Genomic DNA, 19,879 nt, shown 5'->3' with positions numbered 1-19,879 from the left:
GCCATGGTTCAGTTAGCACCCACCTGTGCCGGACACGGGGGCTGGACACACACGTGGACAAGAACACACCTGGGCCCCAAATCCCCACAGACAAATGGACAGTCACAGGGAAGACCAGGGCGGGGGCAGGAGGTGCCGAGGTCCGGGGCCTGGTCCGAGGTCAGGGAAGGCTTCCCGGGGTGAGGAGGTGGCGGACGGCAGGCAGAGGCCGGGCAGGGGCAGTGGGCAGAGCAGGGAGGAAGGGCAGCTGGGCAGAGGGGCCGCCCCAGGCTGGGACGGTGGCAGAAGCCCACCCGCTGCCCAGCACCTACCAAGCCACTCGTTGAACTTCTTCACCTCGCTCGGGAGGCCCAGCTCCGTGAAGTCGCCAGCGTGGATCAGCACGTCGCCGTAGGGCATCTGGATGGGGTCTGTCCTGGAGTGGGTGTCAGACACGCACACGAAGCGGGTGTAGCCGGGCGGCTTGGGGGCGTCGTGAGGCACTGGGTCCACCCTGCGGGGAGGAAGGCACTCGTCACAAGGTCACGGGGTCACGGCACCGAATGCGTATCTGTGCTTTATAATAATGAGGGCGAGGTTTCTCAGCCCACAACACAGGCCTCTGTGGGGGTGCTATCGACCCCAGTGAGAATACAAGGACTGATGTCCATGGTCCTGCCGAAAGAAGTGGGTCCCAGGGCAGTGCACACCCCACGGGAGCCACCGTGAAATGGGCGGGCGGGGGGGGGGGGAGGGCTCCCAGGGACACGTGGAACAGAGGCAGGAGAGAGCGGCAGTGTTTCGGGACTGAGAAGGTCTGACCACCCGAGAGCACAGGCTCTGGGGGGGAGGGGCGGTGAGAAAGCAGCCCCCGGACCAGAAGACCAGGCTTCAAACCCAGCCCGGCACTTGCCACTAAGGCAGCCGTGGGCAAACTACGGCCCGCGGGCCGGATCTGGCCCGTTCGGCTGTTCTATCCGGCCCGCGGAGCCGAAAGAGCGGAGGGTTCTCTTGCTCTCCCCTCCGCTCCTTTACTTTGAATTTATATTAGTTCACACAAACACTCCATCCATGCTTTTGTTCCGGCCCTCTGGTCCAGTTTAAGAACCCATGGTGGCCCTCGAGTCAAAAAGTTTGCCCACCCCTGCACTAAGGTGTGGCCTTACGCCTAACACTCGGCCCTGCCCCATGAACCCGGAGGGCACAGTTCGATTCCCAGCCGGGGCACATGCCCGGGTGGCGGGCTCGATCCCCAGTGTGGGGCGTGCAGGAGGCAGCCGATCATGGTCCTCTCTCATCACTGGTGTTTCTATCTCTCTCTCTCTCTCCCTCCCTCTCTGAAATCGATAAGAACAAATTTACAAAAAAAACAAACACTTGGCCCTGGTTTGCTGGTCTGTAAAATGGAGCGGCCTCGCTAAGCAAAAATACCCAGAAAATGAAGACGCTGCAGGGATGTGCGTCCCGGTCCCCGGAGCCCGTGGCAGTGAGGACGCGGAGCAAGTGGCTGATCCCAGGGAACCGTGCAGCCCCCCTTCCCTCCCCCGCTCAGTGCCCCCACCCTCCCTGCCTCTCAGCTGAAGGACTCTGCCAGGCTCCCAACTCTTCAAAACAACGCAATGACATTTCCACGCGCAGCTCTCTCCAAATGAGGGTGCCGCTCGAGGAGTTCGTGGTGTTTAAATCTAATTATACGGCAAGCCGAAAGCAGGACCGTATCAGTTACATAAATACTTTTAAAGACATCTTTCTAATTATCCTTTTTTTTTTTTCAGACAATATACTTCAAAGAAATTTAATTAACACCTTACGAGCGACGTGGGTTCAGCATGCTAATGTGCAGGGCGCGTGTGCACGCTCAGTCCGCCGCAGCCGCAGGCGTGAGCCAGCCCAGCCGCACCCCATCCCGGAGCCGTGACCGGGGGGGGGCCCGCCAGGTCCTTTCCTGGGGCTGCTGGGCCCAGTTAGAATCCAAGCAGGTCGGCACTGGGCCCAACCCGGAGCGGGAGAAAACTCCCTGAGTCCAGTGATGACCAACAGGGGGTGCTGGGAGCGCCTCCTCTTCCCTCCTCGTTCATTCATTCCCTCACTCATTCATTCCCTCACTCATTCATTCCCTCACTCATTCATTCCCTCACTCATTCATTCCCTCACTCATTCATTCCCTGTTCATTCAGCACGGCACCTCTGCCCACTCCTGTGAGCCAGCCCCGAGCTCAGGGCTGTGGCCATAGGGATGCACCATGCCCGACCCCAGGCCAGGAGACCCCACACGTGGCCAGACAATAAAGCCACCAGCCTCCGTGGGGCAGCAGCGAGGCTGGGGGCCAGGGAAAGAGCAGTAATTCCCGCCACTCCTCTGTCCTCTGGGTCCCTCCCTCCCCTCCCCTCCTCTCCCCGCCCCTCCCACCATATGACCCATATGACCAAGGCTCTGCAGGTGCCTGGCCCTGAACCCACCTGTACACCTCGTCTGCCCCACGCGGCTGGTTGAACCAAGGGCAGCCAATCGCGTCTGGGCTGCTGGCCTGGCACAGGCGTGTGAGTGAGCCAATCAAGTTCACTCACTCATTCATTCACCCGCACACACACTGAGGCTGTGAGCAGGACAAGCCGAAGAGTCAGAGAGGGACAAGAAGGGAGCGAGAAAGAGCAAGATGCCACCTCCACCCCCACAACCTCTGCTCCGGAGAGACCCTGGCGGGGCATCAGCCAGCCCCGAACAGAACAGCGCGAGGGCTCCCCGGTAACCCCCTCGCCCCGGTTCGCAGCTGTGGGAGCCCGCCACGCTGAAATTCAGAAGCTGGTTTTTGGTTCCCAAACTCACAGGCTCTTTAATTAACTCCATTCTTATTTCTCTCCACCCTGAGGCTTCTGAGCTCAGTGAGGGTGCAGGCCTACTCATCCCCAGATCAAAAATAAAGACTCTTATTTCCCGGCACTGTCCTCCGGCTGTGTGGATCCTAACGAGTGCTCAACCCCCTAACCACGGGAATGGTACGGAGGGTCCCCAGGAACGGAGAGCTCATCGCCGCTGGGCTGGGCGCTCCTCCGCCTTCCGTGGGCCACCTGCCCCGTGCCGGCAGGGCGGGTGCTGCAGGTTCGCTCGGCCCGTTGTAGCGATGAGGAAACCGCAGCTCGGGAAAGGCTGCCTAGGACCCCAGCTGTGGGAGCCAGCCAAGCTGGAACTTTGAAGCTGGCTTTTGGTTCCCAAATTCACAGGAGGCTGGACTATGGCAAGGTCCTCATTCATTTCCTTCCGTCAATCTATGGAGCAATGCTTTCTTTTTTTTTTTTTAATCCTCAACGAGGAGGGAAGATATTTTTTCCATTGATTTTTTTTTTTTTTTTAGAGAGAGTGGAAGTGAGGAGGAAGGGGGAGAGAGAGGAGAGAGAGGAGAGAGAAACATTGATGTGAGAGAGACACATTGATTGGTTGCCTCCCACAGGTGCCCTGACTGGGGATGGGGATTGAACCTGCAACCCAGGTACGTGCCCCTGACCGGAAAGCGAACCCAAGACCCTCGGGTACGCAGGTCAACGTTCTAACCCCTGAGCCAACCAGCCAGGCCTGGACAAATGCTTATTGGTTCCTCTTGAAGGACAGGCACCTGCCAGGCTCAATGGATACACCTGTGGCCAGGACGCCCATGGAGACCTCCGCACGGAGCTCCCAGAAACCCAGCTTGTGCTTGGAAGTGAGGACAGAACAAGAACAGCCTCAGTGTGGGGAACGGGAGAGAGCGAGCGAGCAGAGGAGAGCGCTGGGAGGGCCTGACGGATCATCTACTGCCCAGACCCAGCTGTGCCTGAAGCCGGATCCTCGCTATGAGCCGGTAAACTCCCTTTTATCCTTAAGACCGTTCGAGTTGGGTTTCCGACACTCGGAATGGCAAAGCCCCCGTGGACCCCGGAGTCACGGCGGCCCTAAGTGACCGCGGCCGGGAAGCGAGTCCCATGTCCACGGTCGCAGCGCGTACGTTAAAGGGTAGGTCTGAGCCTGCGTCTTCACCACAGGAAGCTGGCATCTAACTGCAACACCTTCCTGTGACAGTGAAAACAGAAACAGAACAGAAACGGGTTTGTTCTGGCTCAGCGGGGAGGGCCGGGACGCTAAGGGGCCGCCTGGGCCTGGCACACAGCCGTGCTCCCCGGCCTGCCACGCTCTTCAAGGACCCCCCCAGCCCCACGCGCTCGGAGGGGCCCCACGGACAGGACTCTTTAAAAGCCAGCGGGAAGAGGTGCCATGCCTGGCGCCAACCCCAGGGCACCTGTAAGGCAGATCCCCAGGAGAACCCTGTCCCTCCAGCACCACCCCCGCCTTCTCCCTGACCGCCAGGCCACACGCCCACCTGCCCGCCCAGCACGGAAGGACTGGGGGCTGCGGGGGCTCTCCCAGGCCACCGCGGGGGGCTTCGGCCCCCAGGGTGAGGGTCTGCGTTCTCAGGGCCTGAAACCCAGAGGCGCAGACCCAGAGATTCACGACTCAGGCTAAGGCAGCCTCGTTACCGCCAGGGCCTCTGGCGGCAACGGCATAAATCACACGGCTCAATCGGAGGCCACGTTTGGGCTGTCGCTGTTGTTATTAAATATAAATTGTGGATTTATTAAATAAGGCCCCCTCACTCCCTCGGCCCGGAGACAAAGCCCAGGGCGGTGATAAATCACGTGTGGGGGAGTGGCATCCGTCTCCCGCGTCTCCCCCTGTGGAGACTCACCATGGAAACCCGCACAGCCCTCCAGCAGCCCGCACACTCCCCTGGCGCTGGGGGCTGGGATCTGAGGGGGGCAGGGAGGGGCTGGAGGGAGCAACCCCCAAGTCCTTGCATGACCCTGGCCTCTTCTAGCTTTGTGCAAAGTTGTGTTTCAGAGCCTGGCTGGCCCGAGCGGGCAGCAAGGGAGCACTGGATGAGGAGTCCAGAACCAGGCTCAGTGCCTGGTCTCTCTGGGCCCTGCCCAAACCCCAGCCGCCTCTGGACCCACTGCCCATGGGAGCCCGGAGCCTGGCCACGGCGGGGGCAGCACAGAGCGGGCCGGGAGGGCTGGGGTAGGGCAGGCCCGAGAGAATCTGCTCCGACCACTCCGAGTGGCGAGTGACCCCTAGGAAGCCATAGCATCTCTCCATAGCACTTCCTGCTGCCAGTATCTTATGCCCTGACACCCCTTATGACACGTGTGCCATCTGCCACCCGTCCAAGGGTCAGCTCAGCACGCGCAGGGGCGTGGAAGGGGCAGAGGCAGGATTCAAACCCGGCGCCCAGCACGCATTTCTAGCCGGTGTGCTAAGCAGCTGCTCACTCACATCCCGAATGAATGAATGAATGAATGGACAGACGAGCAAACAGCCCACAGTTGCTCGTGGGTTAAATGGGAGAAATCCCTCACGTCCTTGCTCAGGACCGTGCCGGGCCCGCGGCACCCTCCACCCAGCGGTGCATTTCTGCAGCTCGCAGGTGCCCCTTGCTCCAGCCTTGCCAGCTCGCTGCCCCCACGCATCCTCCTCTGCGTCTCAACCTAGAAGCCACGCTCCCCACAGGGTCCTGCCCCACCCCTGGGCCTCCCCTCCTAGGACTTCCTGTTTCCCCCGCTCTGAGCTGGGACCGGGGGCCACCTGGGTGCCCGCGGGCCCAGGCAAAGGTGCTATCAATGACAGCTCTGCCTGGTACTGCATGGCATCTGGGCATTATGTGTGGTGCCTGGGGACCCGCCGTGGGCATGCACACAGCCACAAACACACGAGCACCCCAGCGCCCTGCCGGAGGGCCCCGGGCTCTAGCCCCTTTCCACGGAGGCAGGAGTCTGTCAGGCACCCAGGGGCCTCAGGAAGGCGCGTCCAGGAGGCCACCCTCTCTGCCAGGCGTCTAGCTCCCAGGGGACAGTGTGCCTGAGACCCAGGCCACCCATCCTTCCCAGACCTGCCCATCTGGCCCTCAAATGGAAGCTGGAGGCTGTTTCCCAAGCAGAAATCTACCAAAAACTAAAGCAGGCAGCTGCTGTCCACGCCAGCCCCACAGCCCCCAGGGAAACGGGCCTTTTCCGGAGCGCGTGCCAGTGCTGGGACCCCCCCCAGGCCTGGAGCCCCCCGCCTTCTCCTGGGAATACTGCCTCGGTGCCCACCCTTCACAACAGGGGACAGGTCCTAAGGGAGCCACACCATAACAGGGCAGCACCCCTCCCGCCCCACCTCCAAGCCGGGCTTCGGAACCCCCACCTCTTCTCTAAGAGGCCCGTGTGCTGGATTCTCGGGTCTCCCCAAAGGGACAGCCTCCAGGCCCCCACCAGGAGGTGGTGCTCGTGGCCGCAGCAGGAGTGGGGCCTGGGCCCTCCCAGGGGCACCTGCCCTGCCTGGTGGTCAGGAGGGCCTGCTCTGGGCACCGTGCCCCATCACAGCTCTGACCGCCCTGTGCCGGCACCTACACCCACAGATGCCTTCAGGGTCTCCAGGCGCCTGGAAACATCCCTGCTTTCTCCAGGGAAGCCTGGGGGCCGGGCGGGGAGGAGGAGGGAAGGCAGCCAGCCCAAGTCCAGGGCCTGGTCTGACCTTGCCCTTGGGCCTGCGGCAAGTCCCCGCCCCTCTCAGGCCTCGGTCTCCCCATCTGTACAATGAGGAAGATGGCTTAGACTGGGGAGGGGGGTGTCTTTAACCCAAATACCAAGAAGGGGAAGCTGGACCTCAGCCCGCACCCCCCTCCCCGGCTGCCACGAGGACCTGTGGGCCAGAAGTCTGGACGTTTATATGCAATCACCTCATTTTTTTAAATATTTGTAAAACATTCTCCAGTCCAAATGAAACAGGACTCCGGGCCAGAACCAGCCCACAGGACATCACTCCACACTCCGCTCCTCCCTCCCCACGCGAGCTGCGGGGATCCTGGCATCCCAGCATCGGTGCGCCCAACACGCCAGAGATGTTGGCCCCGCAGTGCTGAACCCACCCGGCCAGGCCGCCGGGCCCCCCCGCGCCCCCCACCACCCAGGCCTCGCGCCCAAGCCGCCCACTTACATCTGCACGTGCGGCGGCTGGAAGCGGCCCTGGTTGATGTTGTAGAAGGTGAAGGCCTGCGTGGGGTTGGCGCTGTACTCGTCCACCTCGATGATGAGCCGGCCGTGCTGCTGCCTCCGCGGCGCCATCACGTGGGACTGGGAGAACGCCATGCCCAGGCCGCAGGGCAGCAGGGCCAGGGCCTCGGCCTTCAGGACGCCGGGATCCCACCTAGCGCGCCACATGGGCCTCCGCGGGCCGCCCGGGCATCTCCCGCCGCCGCCGCCGCCGCCGCCGCCGCCCGGTCCCGCGCCAGACCTGGAAAGAGACTGAGGAGATGGAGCAGAACCGTGCGACAGTTAATCTGTTTGGGATTTGCTTTATTTAATGTCAGATGAAGATTTAGAAAGAGGGAGAGGGCGGGGGGAGCGGGGGGAAAACACAGTCGTACAGCTCAAAAACTCATTACAAATCTTTCCAACTCAGCAGTTTGATGAATATACTTTGGTAAAAAGAAAAGGAAAAGGAGGGAGGGGACAAGAAGAACCCGCCAGGCTGGGGATGGATGCTTGCATGGTCCAACATGTTTAAATACTTAAGGCTTTTTTTTTTGCCTTTGACAAAATCCCCGAGCCCACCGGGTAGGGACCTGAGATGGGGCGGGATATGGCTGGTGTTCTGCAAACAGGTAAAGTGAGTTTCTCGTCTCCAAACTGGGGAGCAGGAAGGATTCCCCTCCAGCCCCAGCCCCTCCCTCAGACCCCGGACGCACCCACTCCCCACGGCCCCGCACCCACCCTGCAAGCCCCAGCAGGTGGGCGCACAGCGCACATTCCTTCCTCGGCACCCATGTGGCCTGAAGAGCTCCGGGAGCAGAGGGAGTTTCCCAGGCAGGCAGCCCTCCACCAGCTCGCTCCGGCTCGGCTCCGGCTCAGCTCCGGCTCCGGGGTGGCCGCGGAGGGAGGGTGGGGGAGCGGGAATCCACCTTCACCAAAACCCTCCCCGACGCCTTCTTAAGCCTCCCAGGGATTCTGTCAGCCCTCGAATCCACTTGGAACCACAGCTCATGGCGCGATCCATATTGTTTTATTTTATTTATTTTTTTAATATATTTTATTGATTTTTTTAATATTTTTTATTGATTTTTTTACAGAGAGGAAGGGAGAGGGACAGAGTCAGAAACATTGATGAGAGATAAACATCGGTCAGCTGCCTCCTGCACACCCCCTACTGGGGATGTGCCCGCAACCAAGGTACGTGCCCTTGACGGGAATCGAACCTGGGACCCCTCAGTCCGCAGGCCGACACTCTATCCACTGAGCCAAACCAGTTAGGGCGCGATCCATATTGTTTTAATCTGTGTCATTGGAAAGTGGGGTTTGCATTTGGAACCATCCCGCGTCCGCTGTGTGAGATCCGATGCACCCCGGCCAGGTGGCCGGAGCCTCCTCACCGAGGCCATGCACTTCCGTGGCTCCGTCCACTCCATCGCTCGGCTCCATCGTTATTTCTTGAACCCGGGTAAATAGGAAACGCCTTGAACGTGGCTTGGTTTTGTTCCCGTGTTTGGTCATGAAGGCCCTGCGATCATTCCGTTCGCACTGCACTTGACCAAGGAGGAAACTGCGTAATTTTAACGCTCCTGGTCAGTCACATCCCAGCCACGTCAAACAAAGAAAAATCCCCCTTGCTTTGCGCATGGAAGAAGGATCCACACAGTGAGAAAACAAATTAGATTAGGAAAATGACAAAAATTAGAGACTGGAGAACATTTTAATTAGGTGCAAAGGAGAAATGGATTATTAATTTTAAAAAGAAATCTCGACAATCATGCCCATCCAAGGTGCAACAACAGCAGTATCCTCTCTCCAACCCCCCACTCACACACACAAAGCACATCCCAACTCACAACACAGTCCCCTTTCCTCCAAGAAAAATCGGCTTCTTCCCCCTGCGAGCCCGTCTAAGTGAATCCGTTCAATCGGCTCCCCCAGGGACATGGCGGGGCCGGCCTCTGAGTGGGGCGTCAGGTGTCCTGGCCCCGGATTCACAAAACCTCTGTGGGAGCCGGCCCTGCCGTCCTGCCTGGAAATTGGGGAGAAGCCTCGGGCAGCAGAAGCCGAGGTCCAGGGCTGCCATGGCCCAGATCTGCACAGGGATTTGAACCCCAGCATCGCGCTGATTTGCTGTGTGACCTTAGGTCAACTTCCTACCCTCTCTGAGCTTTCTCGGCTTCCTGCTGTGGAGAATGAGCTTGGAGATGAGAGCCTCACCTTCCAGGACAGCTGTGCAGGCTCCGTGAATCACGGGGATCGTGACCCAGGGCCTGGCGGGTTCCCAGGGCCCAGCTACCACTTGCTGTTCCTGCTGTAATCACCATTCCGTTCCACTGGATACGTGTGTGCGGGAGGGAGGCAGCCCCGGGGCGGGGCATCTGTGGTGCAGGGGTGTCGGGGTGAGCAGAGGCCCAGTCCCACGGTACCCAGATCTTCTCAGATGCCTGCTCCCCACGCCCCTGCTCTGAATCCTGGCCATGGCTGCTCTGCGGGGACCGTGACTCATGGACGCCGAGCAAGCGGCTCAACCAGCCGAGGCTCTGCATCCTCGGCGACGACACGAGAGACCAGTGGGTACGGCCGGGAAGATTCAATGAGGCGACTCGTGTAAGCTGCTTGTCACAGAACCCAGCACATAGTAAGTGCCCAATAAATGCTAGCCATTCCGTGGTTACATCATCCCCACCACCAGGGCCTCTCCCCAGGCTTCATAAATACTGAATCAGTGATGGAGGGAGGGGCGGGTGCAGGGAGGGAGGGGGGGAGGAATGGAGGAGGGAGGGAGGGATGCACGGACAGAGTGTCTTCCCAGTCTCCCTCCCTGGTGCCAGCACAGGCCTGGCAGAGGGTGGGTGTCAAGAGGGCTCAGCTAAAGGTTGAAGAGCCATAGCCTTTCCCCTTTCCCACCCCAGGAATCTGCAAGGAGGCTGGCCAGGTGGGCACAGCCCTGAGGAACGGGGGCCCCAGGGGCCTGCACCCTCCGGGCCCCGGAAGCACGCGCCCGCATGCCCCGCATTGGCCTCCGCGGGGAGACGGCTCTGCACCAGGGACTCGGCCAGAAAAGGCAGCGCACGCGTCCCCGGGGCGCTCCGCAGTGAGATGCTGCGTTTCACATAAAGGGGGTTCGCCACGGGCCCTGCTCGGAGAAATCAGGGAAAGCGGGAGCGCGGAGCCTTCTTTTAATGCCCGTTTAATATTTATGGAGCTGCAGCAGCGTCAGCCACCGTGCACACAACGCAGCCCATCACGGAGCGGGAGCAGCGATTCCGACAAACAGCTTTCAGGGGAAAGCATTCCACCTGGTCCAGGAAACAGCACCGCAGGCGGCGGGGGGCGGGGGGGGAGCGGTGGGGAGGGCCCCTGCGGAAGAGGTGGAGGTGCCTGCTCTGTCCAGCAGAGTGACCCTGAGCAAGTCACAGGTCCCGGCTGGACCACGGGTGCCTCCTGAGCCAGGGGTGGGCGGGAGTGGAATAGGAGAGGAGCGGGGGCGATCTGATGGGCACATGCCCTTACTCAGCGCTCACTCGCCTCGGCCCGCCCTCGTGCGGCCCCTGCTCCTGGGGCAGAAAGAGCAGGAAAAAGCAAGGCAGTCACTGCCCGCACGCACCGGGGGTGGGGGAGGGGCGGTAAAGTCGTCACCTAAGCAAATACAAAAGCTATTTTCAGATGAGAAGATGTACCCACGAGAGGCAGAAGGGGCGATGGGGTGACAGTAAACGGGGACAGGAGGGTGCACTTTAAGTGGGGTGATAAGAAAGGCCTGTCTGAAGAGGTAACGTCACCGCAAAAGTGAAGGCCGAGAGGGAGCCAGGCCCGCCCAGACCCGGGGGGAAGAGCCGGGGTAGAGGGCACGGCACGTGCAAAGGCCCCGAGGCAGAGGCGCCGAGCATCTCTCTCTGGAGTGCTCTCAGCCTCGGTCTCCTCACTGGAGAAGCGCCTGGACTTCGAGATCAGGAGAAGCAGAGCTCAGATTTGGTTTCAGACGGTGCTGTTCAGCGGCGGGATGCTGGGCCGGTCACCTAACCCCTCTGTGCGCTGCCTCCTCACTGGGTCACGGGGGGATACGGTGAACCCTGAGCTGGCCTCTCCACAAAGGCCTAGGCAGCCCGACGGAAAGGGCTGGAAAATTCTTGCTGAGAAAGGCCCTCCGCTCTTTAGGGCTCGCTTCTCTAAAGCCTGTCACGGGTGGCTTCTCCTCCCGGCGCCCTCACAGGCGCGGACGTGCTGGTCCTCGGGTGCCAGGAGCCCGGGCAGGCCAGGGCCCTCCCAGAGGAACGAAGGCGCTGAGCAAAGCCGCCACCAGGCGCCGACTGCCTGGACAGCTCACAGGAAGAAAGAGCTCTCCGAAGGCCCCGCCGCCCGGTCAGGCCTCCCCCTGCTGCATCGCCAAGGCTGGCGCCACACCCGCCTCCAGAACCAAAGTCCTAAAATAGCCCGGCCGGCGTGGCTCCGTGGTTGAGCGTCAACCAATGAACCAGGAGGTCACGGTTCAATTCCCGGTCAGGGCGCACGCCCAGGTTGAGGGCTCCATCCCCAGTGTGGGGGTGCAGGAGGCAGCCGATCCATGATTCTCTCTCATCATGGATGTTTCTATCTCTCTCTCCCTCTCCCTTCCTCTCTGAAATCAATAAAAATATATTTTAAAAGAATAAAAGTCCTGAAATATACTTCTGACCAAAAGGCAGCCTGCTGCCCCCGGGGAAGCCCCGGCTCCTTAGATCAGCTCAGGAGGCCTGGCCCGGGCCCAGCCCCCCTCACCCCTCAGGCCAAGCTCGCCACTTGGGTTTCCCTGCACACCAGGAGTCCTGCCTCTGAGCCTTCGCTCATGCTGTTCCCTCTGCCTGGCAGGCCCTGAGCACCAACACACACACCTGTCTCCCAGCTCCGGGCCTGGTGGACCTCTCCCAGACCTCCCCAGGCTGAGCCAGGTGCCTCTACCCCCAACCCCCAGGACTCCCCTCACCAAGCTGCCCACCCAGAGTCTCGTCCTGTGTCTGAGCTGAGTGAGAGGCCAAAGGATAAAACATAAGTGACCGGAGCTCGGTCTTTCGTCTGTAAACATGCGGATGCTGAGACCGCAGTGGCTCTGGGAGGGTCACAGGACACGGTACCCAAAGCAGCAGCTGACGGAGGGCCCAGCACACAGTAGGTGCTCCCTAAACGTCCCTTCCGCTGTGGTTAGAAAGTCCCATTGAAACCCAGGAGCTCTGCAGGCAACTGCTGAGAACTGAGCAGCGATTTGCAGAGACTCGAGGACCCCTCCGCCCCTGCCCGCTCCGTGCCACCGTCCCTGGTGAGTCCTCTGTGATTCACTTCCCTGGGCGTGTGGTCAGCACATCCAGGACCACCAGACCATGTTTCCCAGGCAAGCTCTCAGCACCCTCACCCGGCACCACAGGCCACCAACCCGGAGACACCCACGGCCCCTGGTCCAGGGCAGGCCCTGTTTGGGGACCCAAATGACTCAGATGTGAAACTGACCCTCCAGGGCGCAGGCCCAGCAGGAGCAGCCAGACCCTCAACAGCAGCTTAGAGCCCCGCTGAGAGGAGGGGGCCGCTGGGGCCCCGAGGAGGCCCCCCCCGCAAACTCTGCGGCCAGCCAGCATGGGCCAAAGGCCCAGAGAGGAGAGACTGAGCGGGGCCCTGGCTCATGTGGATCATCTTAACACCGGGATTGGGGGGCCGGGGGGCGCGGGGAGCCGCAAAGGAAGATGCTGGGTCGTCCCAGCAGCCCGAACAGTCCGAGTTCATGAACGAAATCTCCAAGGGGTTGCTGATCTGCAGAGCAAGGACAGAGTCCCTTTGCCACGAGGCATCCACTCCTACCTGCACTGCCTCCCCAAGGCCCGCGTGGGCACCCAGGGCAGCCCCGTCCATGCCTGTTATCCCCCATCAGCCCTTATTCCCAGCATCCTCCCTGGCTCTCAAAAGTGTCCCCATTTCAATCGTCATAAAGCGTCCCGGTCACTATATTCAAAGCCAACTCGAGGCTGTAGGGCAACCACTCCAAAAGGCGGTGGGGAGAAGGGACCACCGCGTATCAGACCATTTCTCTTCCCGTCACGAGCACCTTCGCAGCCACAACCGTGAGGCCAGGACAATATTGTGTTGTCCCGAGTCTGGAACTCGGGTGACAATCTATGGCTGCAGGGGGACGATGTCTATTAAACAGAAGCCCCACAGAAGTGCCTGCCCCAACAGCCTTCCCCACTGAGGCCCCTCAACGGAAAGCTTTCTCCCAGACCCCACCCATCCCTGCTCCTCCCCACCCCTCATCTGGGGGGGAGGGGCAGCCAGCAGCCCCAGGCCTGTGCCCGCGGGCCAGCCCCGCCTGCAGGCAAGCCTCCAGCCCATCACCCCAGGGCTGCCCAGCCAGCCAGCTCAGCGGAAGGCACTGCTCACAGGGGCTTCTGTGGATACCTTAGTTGCCACGTGGCAAAATGTCACAGAAAAGCCACGCTAACATCCCTAAGTGGTCCCCCACTACGCAGAAGGCAGGGGAAATCATACGGAACAGAACGCTACCAAGTGTGGGACGTTGGCAATAATTCTTTTAGAAGCCAGGTTTCCTCACAAGCACAAAAATCACCTTTATAATGTGTTGTTCTTTTTTTCTTGTTTTGCTGGTGCCTGGAAATATGCAATGGATTAGTTGGTAGTTGAAAATGTCATAAACGATCAAAAAATAAACAGAGGCACTCAAAGGAAAGCGGAAAAGAACAAACAGCCCTGTGGGGGGAGGGGAGGGTCAGAGCCGACCCCTGCCTGTCCCAACGTCTCGCCCTCCTGCGTGGACTGTGCGAGTCCAGAGGAAAAGCCCGCTCGCAGCCGGGCTCGGCAGCCAAGTCCAAGGAGCCGATGAGCTCGGCGATGAAGGGATCCAGAAATATTGAGAAAATTGGACGCTATTCCTTGAAAAAGGATCAAGCGTGCGTGGCTCTAAAGCATTTACCACTTAAAAACCTTTTAGTTGGGCCCCTTTTGAATGATGACAACGTGATTTTAAATTACACTTTCTAATTCCTCGTGCCCACCGCCCGCCGCCCCCCCCCTCCCCCCCCGCCCAGTTGCTGCTGCTTCACTTCCCAATTATGCACTTTTATTTCAGAATGATGAAGAGCGCTCCTTACTGGATCATGTCCTGTCTGCCACCAATAGCTGCTCACTTATGCCTCCCGTCTGATACGCGGTGGTCCCTTCTCCCGGCCGGTCTTCACCTTCTGGGTGCTCTCCGTGCCCACAGCCCCGAGCGAGGCCAGAGACGCGAAACCGGAGAGCCGGGGCGGAGACATATGTTTGTAAACCAGCGCTCCGCTCCATAAATTATTATAATTCCGGGCGCCTTCTCTATCCACCCAGCAGATCAGCAATCACATAAATAATAGCGGATGGACTGATTTTTCTTCTGCAAAGTGCTATGTCCTAGTTTTTGAAATAAAGCACTTGGAGATTCACGTATCTGTGGAGTCCAAATGGGAAGCTGCTCGGATCCGCTTCAGACGCGCCCGGGCACAAAAGGACATGAGGCGCGTGTGTAACCATCGGCCTTCCGCCTCCCCTCTCCCCAAACACATCCAGCACCCTCACCGTGAACGGGGGGCCTGGGCCACACATGGTTGGGGGACGGGGGACGGGGAGAGGGAAGCAGGGGAGTCTTGGTTGCTCAGCATTCAAATACAATTTGCAAAGCAAGTGAACGTGGATTTACAGTTCTCACGGAAATCTATTAAACAGATGTCACCGAAGCATAATCAAATCGGCACTACGGTAATTCTACACTCAAGTCTCCGGCTGGGGTTCTGCCATTTTTATGATCAATTTAAGTGTGTTTTTTTGTGGTCATGTGGGAATTTGCAATTAAAGATTAAACCTCCAAAGTATGATCAATTAGCGAATGTGTCTGAGGGACAAAGTTATAAAAAGCAAAACTCCATTTTCCATCCCCCCAGCCACCGGCTTTGGGGAGGGGGCCCCGGGTGGAGCAGGGACCCGCTGCCTGCTCCCCAAACGCTGCTGTGCTTTCGCAGTGAAGGGAGAAGGCAGGGCGCGGGCAGGGCGCCCAGGGCCCAGGTAGCGGGTGCGATGTATTTTGCAGCCTCACAGGCCTCGGTCCTACTGGGAAATGCAAAAGCCTGAAATGAAGGAGAACGGCCGGGTGTGTTGGAAACTGAAAGCAGGCATCATTTTCTTCGCAAAGTGATGAAATTAGCGCGGGCGATGCCAGCCAAAGCCTTTCCATGCGCATCAGGGCTGAGCCTCCGTCCTCCTTGGGAAGGGGCTGGAGATGTGGAGACGGGCGGCAGACAGGACCCCCCAGGTGTGGGCCGGGCCGGGAGACAGGGGCCTCCTCAGGCCTTGGCTCTGAACTCAGCGCCATCCACCGGTGGGGACACTCTTCCCGGGAGCTGTTTCGAAGGATGCTGTGGGACCAGGCTCTGACAGCGAGCTGGCCACGACCACGTCCAAGAAGCCCCCCAAGCGTCATTCACAGGGAGGCGTGAAGAGACCCAAGAACCTGCCAGTCTCTGTCTGAGCTCAAAATTAAAACACAGAGTCTCAGAAAAAGGAAGGGGTGGGCAGGTCATGGGGATGCCCTGGGGCGATGAGAATGTCCTGATCCGAGCTGGCTTAGCCACGTGTGGTGACTGAGCGCCTGAAACATGGTTGTCTGGCCTGAAGTGGGCCGTAGGTCTAAAATATGCCCTGGTTTTCAAAGACTTGGGGTGAGTAAAAACAACATAAAGTATCTCATTAATGAATTTCCATACTGGCTACATAGTGAAATGATAATATTCTGGATACACTGGATGAAGTAAATATGCTATTAAAAAAAAACAACACAGAATCTCAATTGAAGATTTTTTTTTTCATGAGATTGGCTAGAGATATTTTAAATGGAATAAAGCATAACTAAGTCTTGTCTCATTTGGGGGGAAAAAGGCAAAATAAGGTAAACTGTTTTGGCAGTAGAATGGCCAGGTCGCCGGGGAGAGCCACCATGAATCAAGTTAACGGAGAAGCTGTATTCCTACCTTCCCTCCAACCCTTCCCCCCACCCCCACCCCCACCCCCGGGGCCTCTCTTCCTTTCTTTCCCTTGGGGTTGCTTTTGCTTGTTCCTTTTTCTTTTATCTTTTTTTTTTTTTTTTCACTTCTTCAGACCCAAGTCAAACATCTCAGTGGCAGTCTGGAGAGGACGCCAGCTGGGGGGACGCCTCCTCTGAGGGGACTTCCACCCCCCTCGTCCCCCGAAACCATGGCTGCGGGGCACTGCCCTCAGCGTCACCCAGCATCATCCAAACACTCAAACGTGGCTGCATGAAGCTCCCCCTTCACCCGGCCCCTCCCAAGTGTTCTCTCGTCTTATCCTAGGGGGCCAGGGCTCTGGCCAGCAGGAAGACCCCACCAGCAGCCTGTCCCTCATCCGCGATGCCAGAGCGGGGGTCTGTGGGCAGAGAGCAGGCCCAGAACCCACCCCTCGGCCCCTGCGCCTGGGGCGCCCCTTCCCCTGGGGTCCCTCACGCTGAGGTGCAGGCAGACAAAGGTACCGACTGCCGAACAGAGATCTCGGGGAGAAGAATGGAAAGGAGGGGAGGCTTGAAAGGACCCTTTTCTGCTGCCAGCGAGGGAGGGACGGTGGGAGAGACCTGTCACACTGTCACAGTAAAGATGTTGACAGACAATTCGGGGATGAGGCAGAAATCCCACCCTTCGCTGCTGCTCCCCACAACTCGAGAGGCACTGACTAACCTCCGCTAACGGCACGTTTTTCTGTGCTTGATGTTTTCTTGTTAAAAGCCCCTGCCTGGCCGGTTAAGGTCCCCGGCCCCTGCGAGTCGTGAGCAGAGCGCAGGCCTGAAGCTGGAAAAGTGAAACCATTTCGATAGATTCAAAGACGCCTGCACTTTGGGGAGCGTTTTCTTTTTTTCTCGGAGTCCGGAACCCACACCCCGAATGCTGCTTTTTCTCCTTGGCTGCTACCCTCCCGTGAAACCCTGCCACGCTCCTGCGTTCCTCCGACAAGGGCAGAGGGGTGTCCTGAGTGGGTGTCCACCACCGCCGGCAGGGAATGCAGCAAGGTCAGGGAAACCCAGTGAACTGCCATTACTTTCGTCGGATGGAGATCTAATAGTCTCACTATTATCAGGACTGAGCCTCCGTCCCGGTGGACTGGGACGTGTGTTACAAGCAGGCTCTTCTAAGATTGTTATTCTATATGTCGTCTCTGCATTCCTGACATTGGGGCTCATGCAGAAAGACCCCCCAAACCCGATCTTTTACCTCAACGTAGATCTGGTCTCTCTGTCCACAGTCCCAGCCCAAGGGCATTGGCTGGGGCGAGTGAGATCCGGCATTCCACGTGTGGGTGAGACTCGGAACCTGCCCCACTGACCTGACAGGGGTCTGGTTCGATCCGGGTCTTCCGAAATTCCTGGGGCCGGGACATAAATAGCAAAGCACCCCGAAGACTTCCAACACAATTAACCCTCTGTGACTGCCTCATCGCCTCGGACTCGCCGTCAGCCAGTGACTGTCCTCCGCCGAGGGAGCGCTCGGACAGATGCAGCATCTCACAGAAACCATCTTGAGAAGAGGGTTTACAAGTGCTGTGGGCTGCTCAGAAAGCCGACTTACAGGGAGCCAGGCGTCAGGGAGCAGCTTATTATGGGGGGCTCACACCAGGTCCCCTGGACACCGGCCGGGCCCCAGAATGCCTCTCTCTGATCACCACCGGTTGGCTCCGTCACCAAAGCCTGCCTCGCCCCAGACAAGCCACCACCCTCCCCCAGTGGCCTCCTAGCCTGTTGGCACCCTGAAGCGAGGCCTGGCTTCCAACCTGGAAGTGGCCGTCAGACGATGGCCTCTCTGACATCTTCCAACGCATTGTACCCCACGTGTCAAGTTACTGGGAAAGTTGGCTTAATTTTTCTTTTTTTCTTTTTTTCTCTTTTTTTGCAAAGAGCAATCGGGGTGTCGGCAGTGGCAGTGTCTGCCTGAGCCCCCGGCGTGGCTGGGCCCCGGGAACACAGCTCCCATCACCATTCCATGCTGCAGAGCCAGCTCGGCCATTCACCAGCCGGCCCACTTTTGTTCCCGGTTTAATTTCATAATTGTCCGCCACTTAGCAAGCTCTCCTCTGGGCATTCAATAGACGCCTTAGAAACGGAGGAGGAGGCAGCCAAGCTCCCGGAGGGGCTCCCGGAGGGGGTCTGACCCAGCACTGAGGGGGACATCCCCCAGAGGTCAGCTGGGCAGGCCTGGGGGTCAGTTCCAGGCGGGGGGCCTCCTGGTCCCATCTCAGGCCACCCAGCAGCGTGGGAAGGGAGCAGGAGGCCGAGCCGGCCGTGGCCTGCCACAGACGCCTGGCCTCCTCAGCTCGGCCTCCACCAGGGAGAGTGAGACTGTGCATGAATTCACTCTCCTGTAACAAGTCCCAGAATAAACACAACTGCTCCTCCGCAGGGCAGTCGGTGAAATACTGCCTGTGAGGCTGGGACCTGCACTGGCCCCCTGGGCCAGGCACACAGCACACAGCAATAAATCTGTGTGGAATGAGGGACTGGATGGATGGACGGAGGGATGGAGGGATGGATGGATGGACAGACAGACAGACTGGTGGAGAGAGGAAGAGAAGGAGTTTCCGGCAACGGCTAGCGAAAGTGACCACCAGGCCAGTATTAGTGCCCCCTCCCTTGCCCCCAAGGACCAGCAGGGGCCTCGCTGCGCACAGTAGGCTCTCAAAGGCCAGGGGCTGCTATTGTTACCACCAGCATCATCACCTGCACTCCCCAGTCCGCTCCTGCGCCAGAGACCTGCCAGCAGTGGGCAGCGACTGGCGAGCTGGGAAAGTTTCGCTGACCCCGCGGCCCCAGTCGGAGTCCGGCGCCCGGCCGCGCGCCCTCCTGCAGCACCCGCTCGGCGGGCAGGGCACCGGCACAGCCAAAGGCGGCCAAACTAACTTTGCGGGCGCCCCCGCGCCGCCCCTCGCCGCGGCGTCACCCCGCGCCCGGAGAGGGTCCCGGGCGCCCTCGCGCCCCGCCCGCCCGCCCGGCCCTACCTGGCCCCGGGCTCCTCTTCAGCGGCCGCGGCCGCGAGCAGCGCGCACGGAGGGAGGCAGGGGCCCGGCTCCGGGGGGGAGGCGAGCGGGGCGGGGGCTGCTCCGGCGGCCGCCTCGCCGCGCGTCCGAGGCAGCAAGTGGGAGCCAGACTCCTCCTTCGGGGGGCGGGGGGCTCCCCGCGGCCCCCTCCCTTGCCTGCCCGCCAGCCGCGCGATCCGAGCCTCCCCGACTCCCCCGCCCGCCGCCCGCCCCCGCCCTCCCCGCCCGCCTCCCCCGCCGCGCCGCCGGGAGGGGCGCGCTCTCGCCCTCGGCCCCACGCCCTGCGCCCGCCTGGGTCCCCGCCGGGGTCCCCCCCCGGCAGGCCAGGCCTCGGCCCTCGGCCCCCGCCCAGGCCCGGCGCCCGCATCCCGCCGCCCCAGGAAAGGGAGCGCTGGGAACAGCGGGGACCAGGGAGGTGGAGCGGGGCCGCGCCGCGGAGAGGGTCGCGAGCCGCCAGCAGCACCGGCCACGCTGGCCCGCCCCCTGCCCGGCCGGCCGCGCGCGGGTGGGCGGGGAGCGGGGCGGGGGCGCTCTCACCTCCGGATCCGCGGCGGCCGCGGTGGGCACCGCGTGCTGGGGCGTGCGCGGCCCCTTCCGGGGCGCCGTGGCCCCCGCCCCCGCCCGGACCCCCTCCCATAACCATGAGGGCACCCTGCTGGAAGTCTGAGAAGATCCCCTCCTCCCCCTTTTGGGGAGACATGGACCCCAGTTCCCAGGCAGCATAGGCCTGCGCCCCTCTGTGTCCCTCTCTCTTAACCCCCGGGAC

General features: G+C 60.4%; 1 protein-coding gene across 4 annotated transcripts in view; it reads right to left on the bottom strand.

The window, feature by feature from the left end:
- The window catches only part of MPPED1 (metallophosphoesterase domain containing 1), a 63,821-nt gene extending 44,613 nt beyond the window's left edge, over positions 1–19,208 (bottom strand). Inside the window, exons 1-3 of one of the 4 annotated variants that reach the window (XM_080661096.1) lie at positions 19,075–19,208; positions 6,983–7,290; positions 312–493 (exon numbers count right to left, since the gene is read on the bottom strand). In XM_080661096.1, coding sequence (XP_080517222.1) covers positions 312–493; positions 6,983–7,206 — 406 coding nt within the window. In that variant the 5' untranslated portion in view covers positions 7,207–7,290; positions 19,075–19,208. Of the gene's footprint in view, positions 1–311; positions 494–6,982; positions 7,291–17,297; positions 17,568–19,074 lie in introns of those variants that run through there. The other 3 variants (XM_080661097.1, XM_080661098.1, XM_080661099.1) reach the window with 3 other exon arrangements.
- Positions 19,209–19,879: the final 671 nt, after the last annotated feature.

This window comes from Plecotus auritus, assembly GCF_963455305.1.
Source record: "Plecotus auritus genome assembly, chromosome: 3".
NCBI classification, from domain to species: domain Eukaryota; kingdom Metazoa; phylum Chordata; class Mammalia; order Chiroptera; family Vespertilionidae; genus Plecotus; species Plecotus auritus.
Note: the sequence above shows the minus strand (reverse complement) of the source record. Positions and strands in the feature narration are given on the sequence as shown.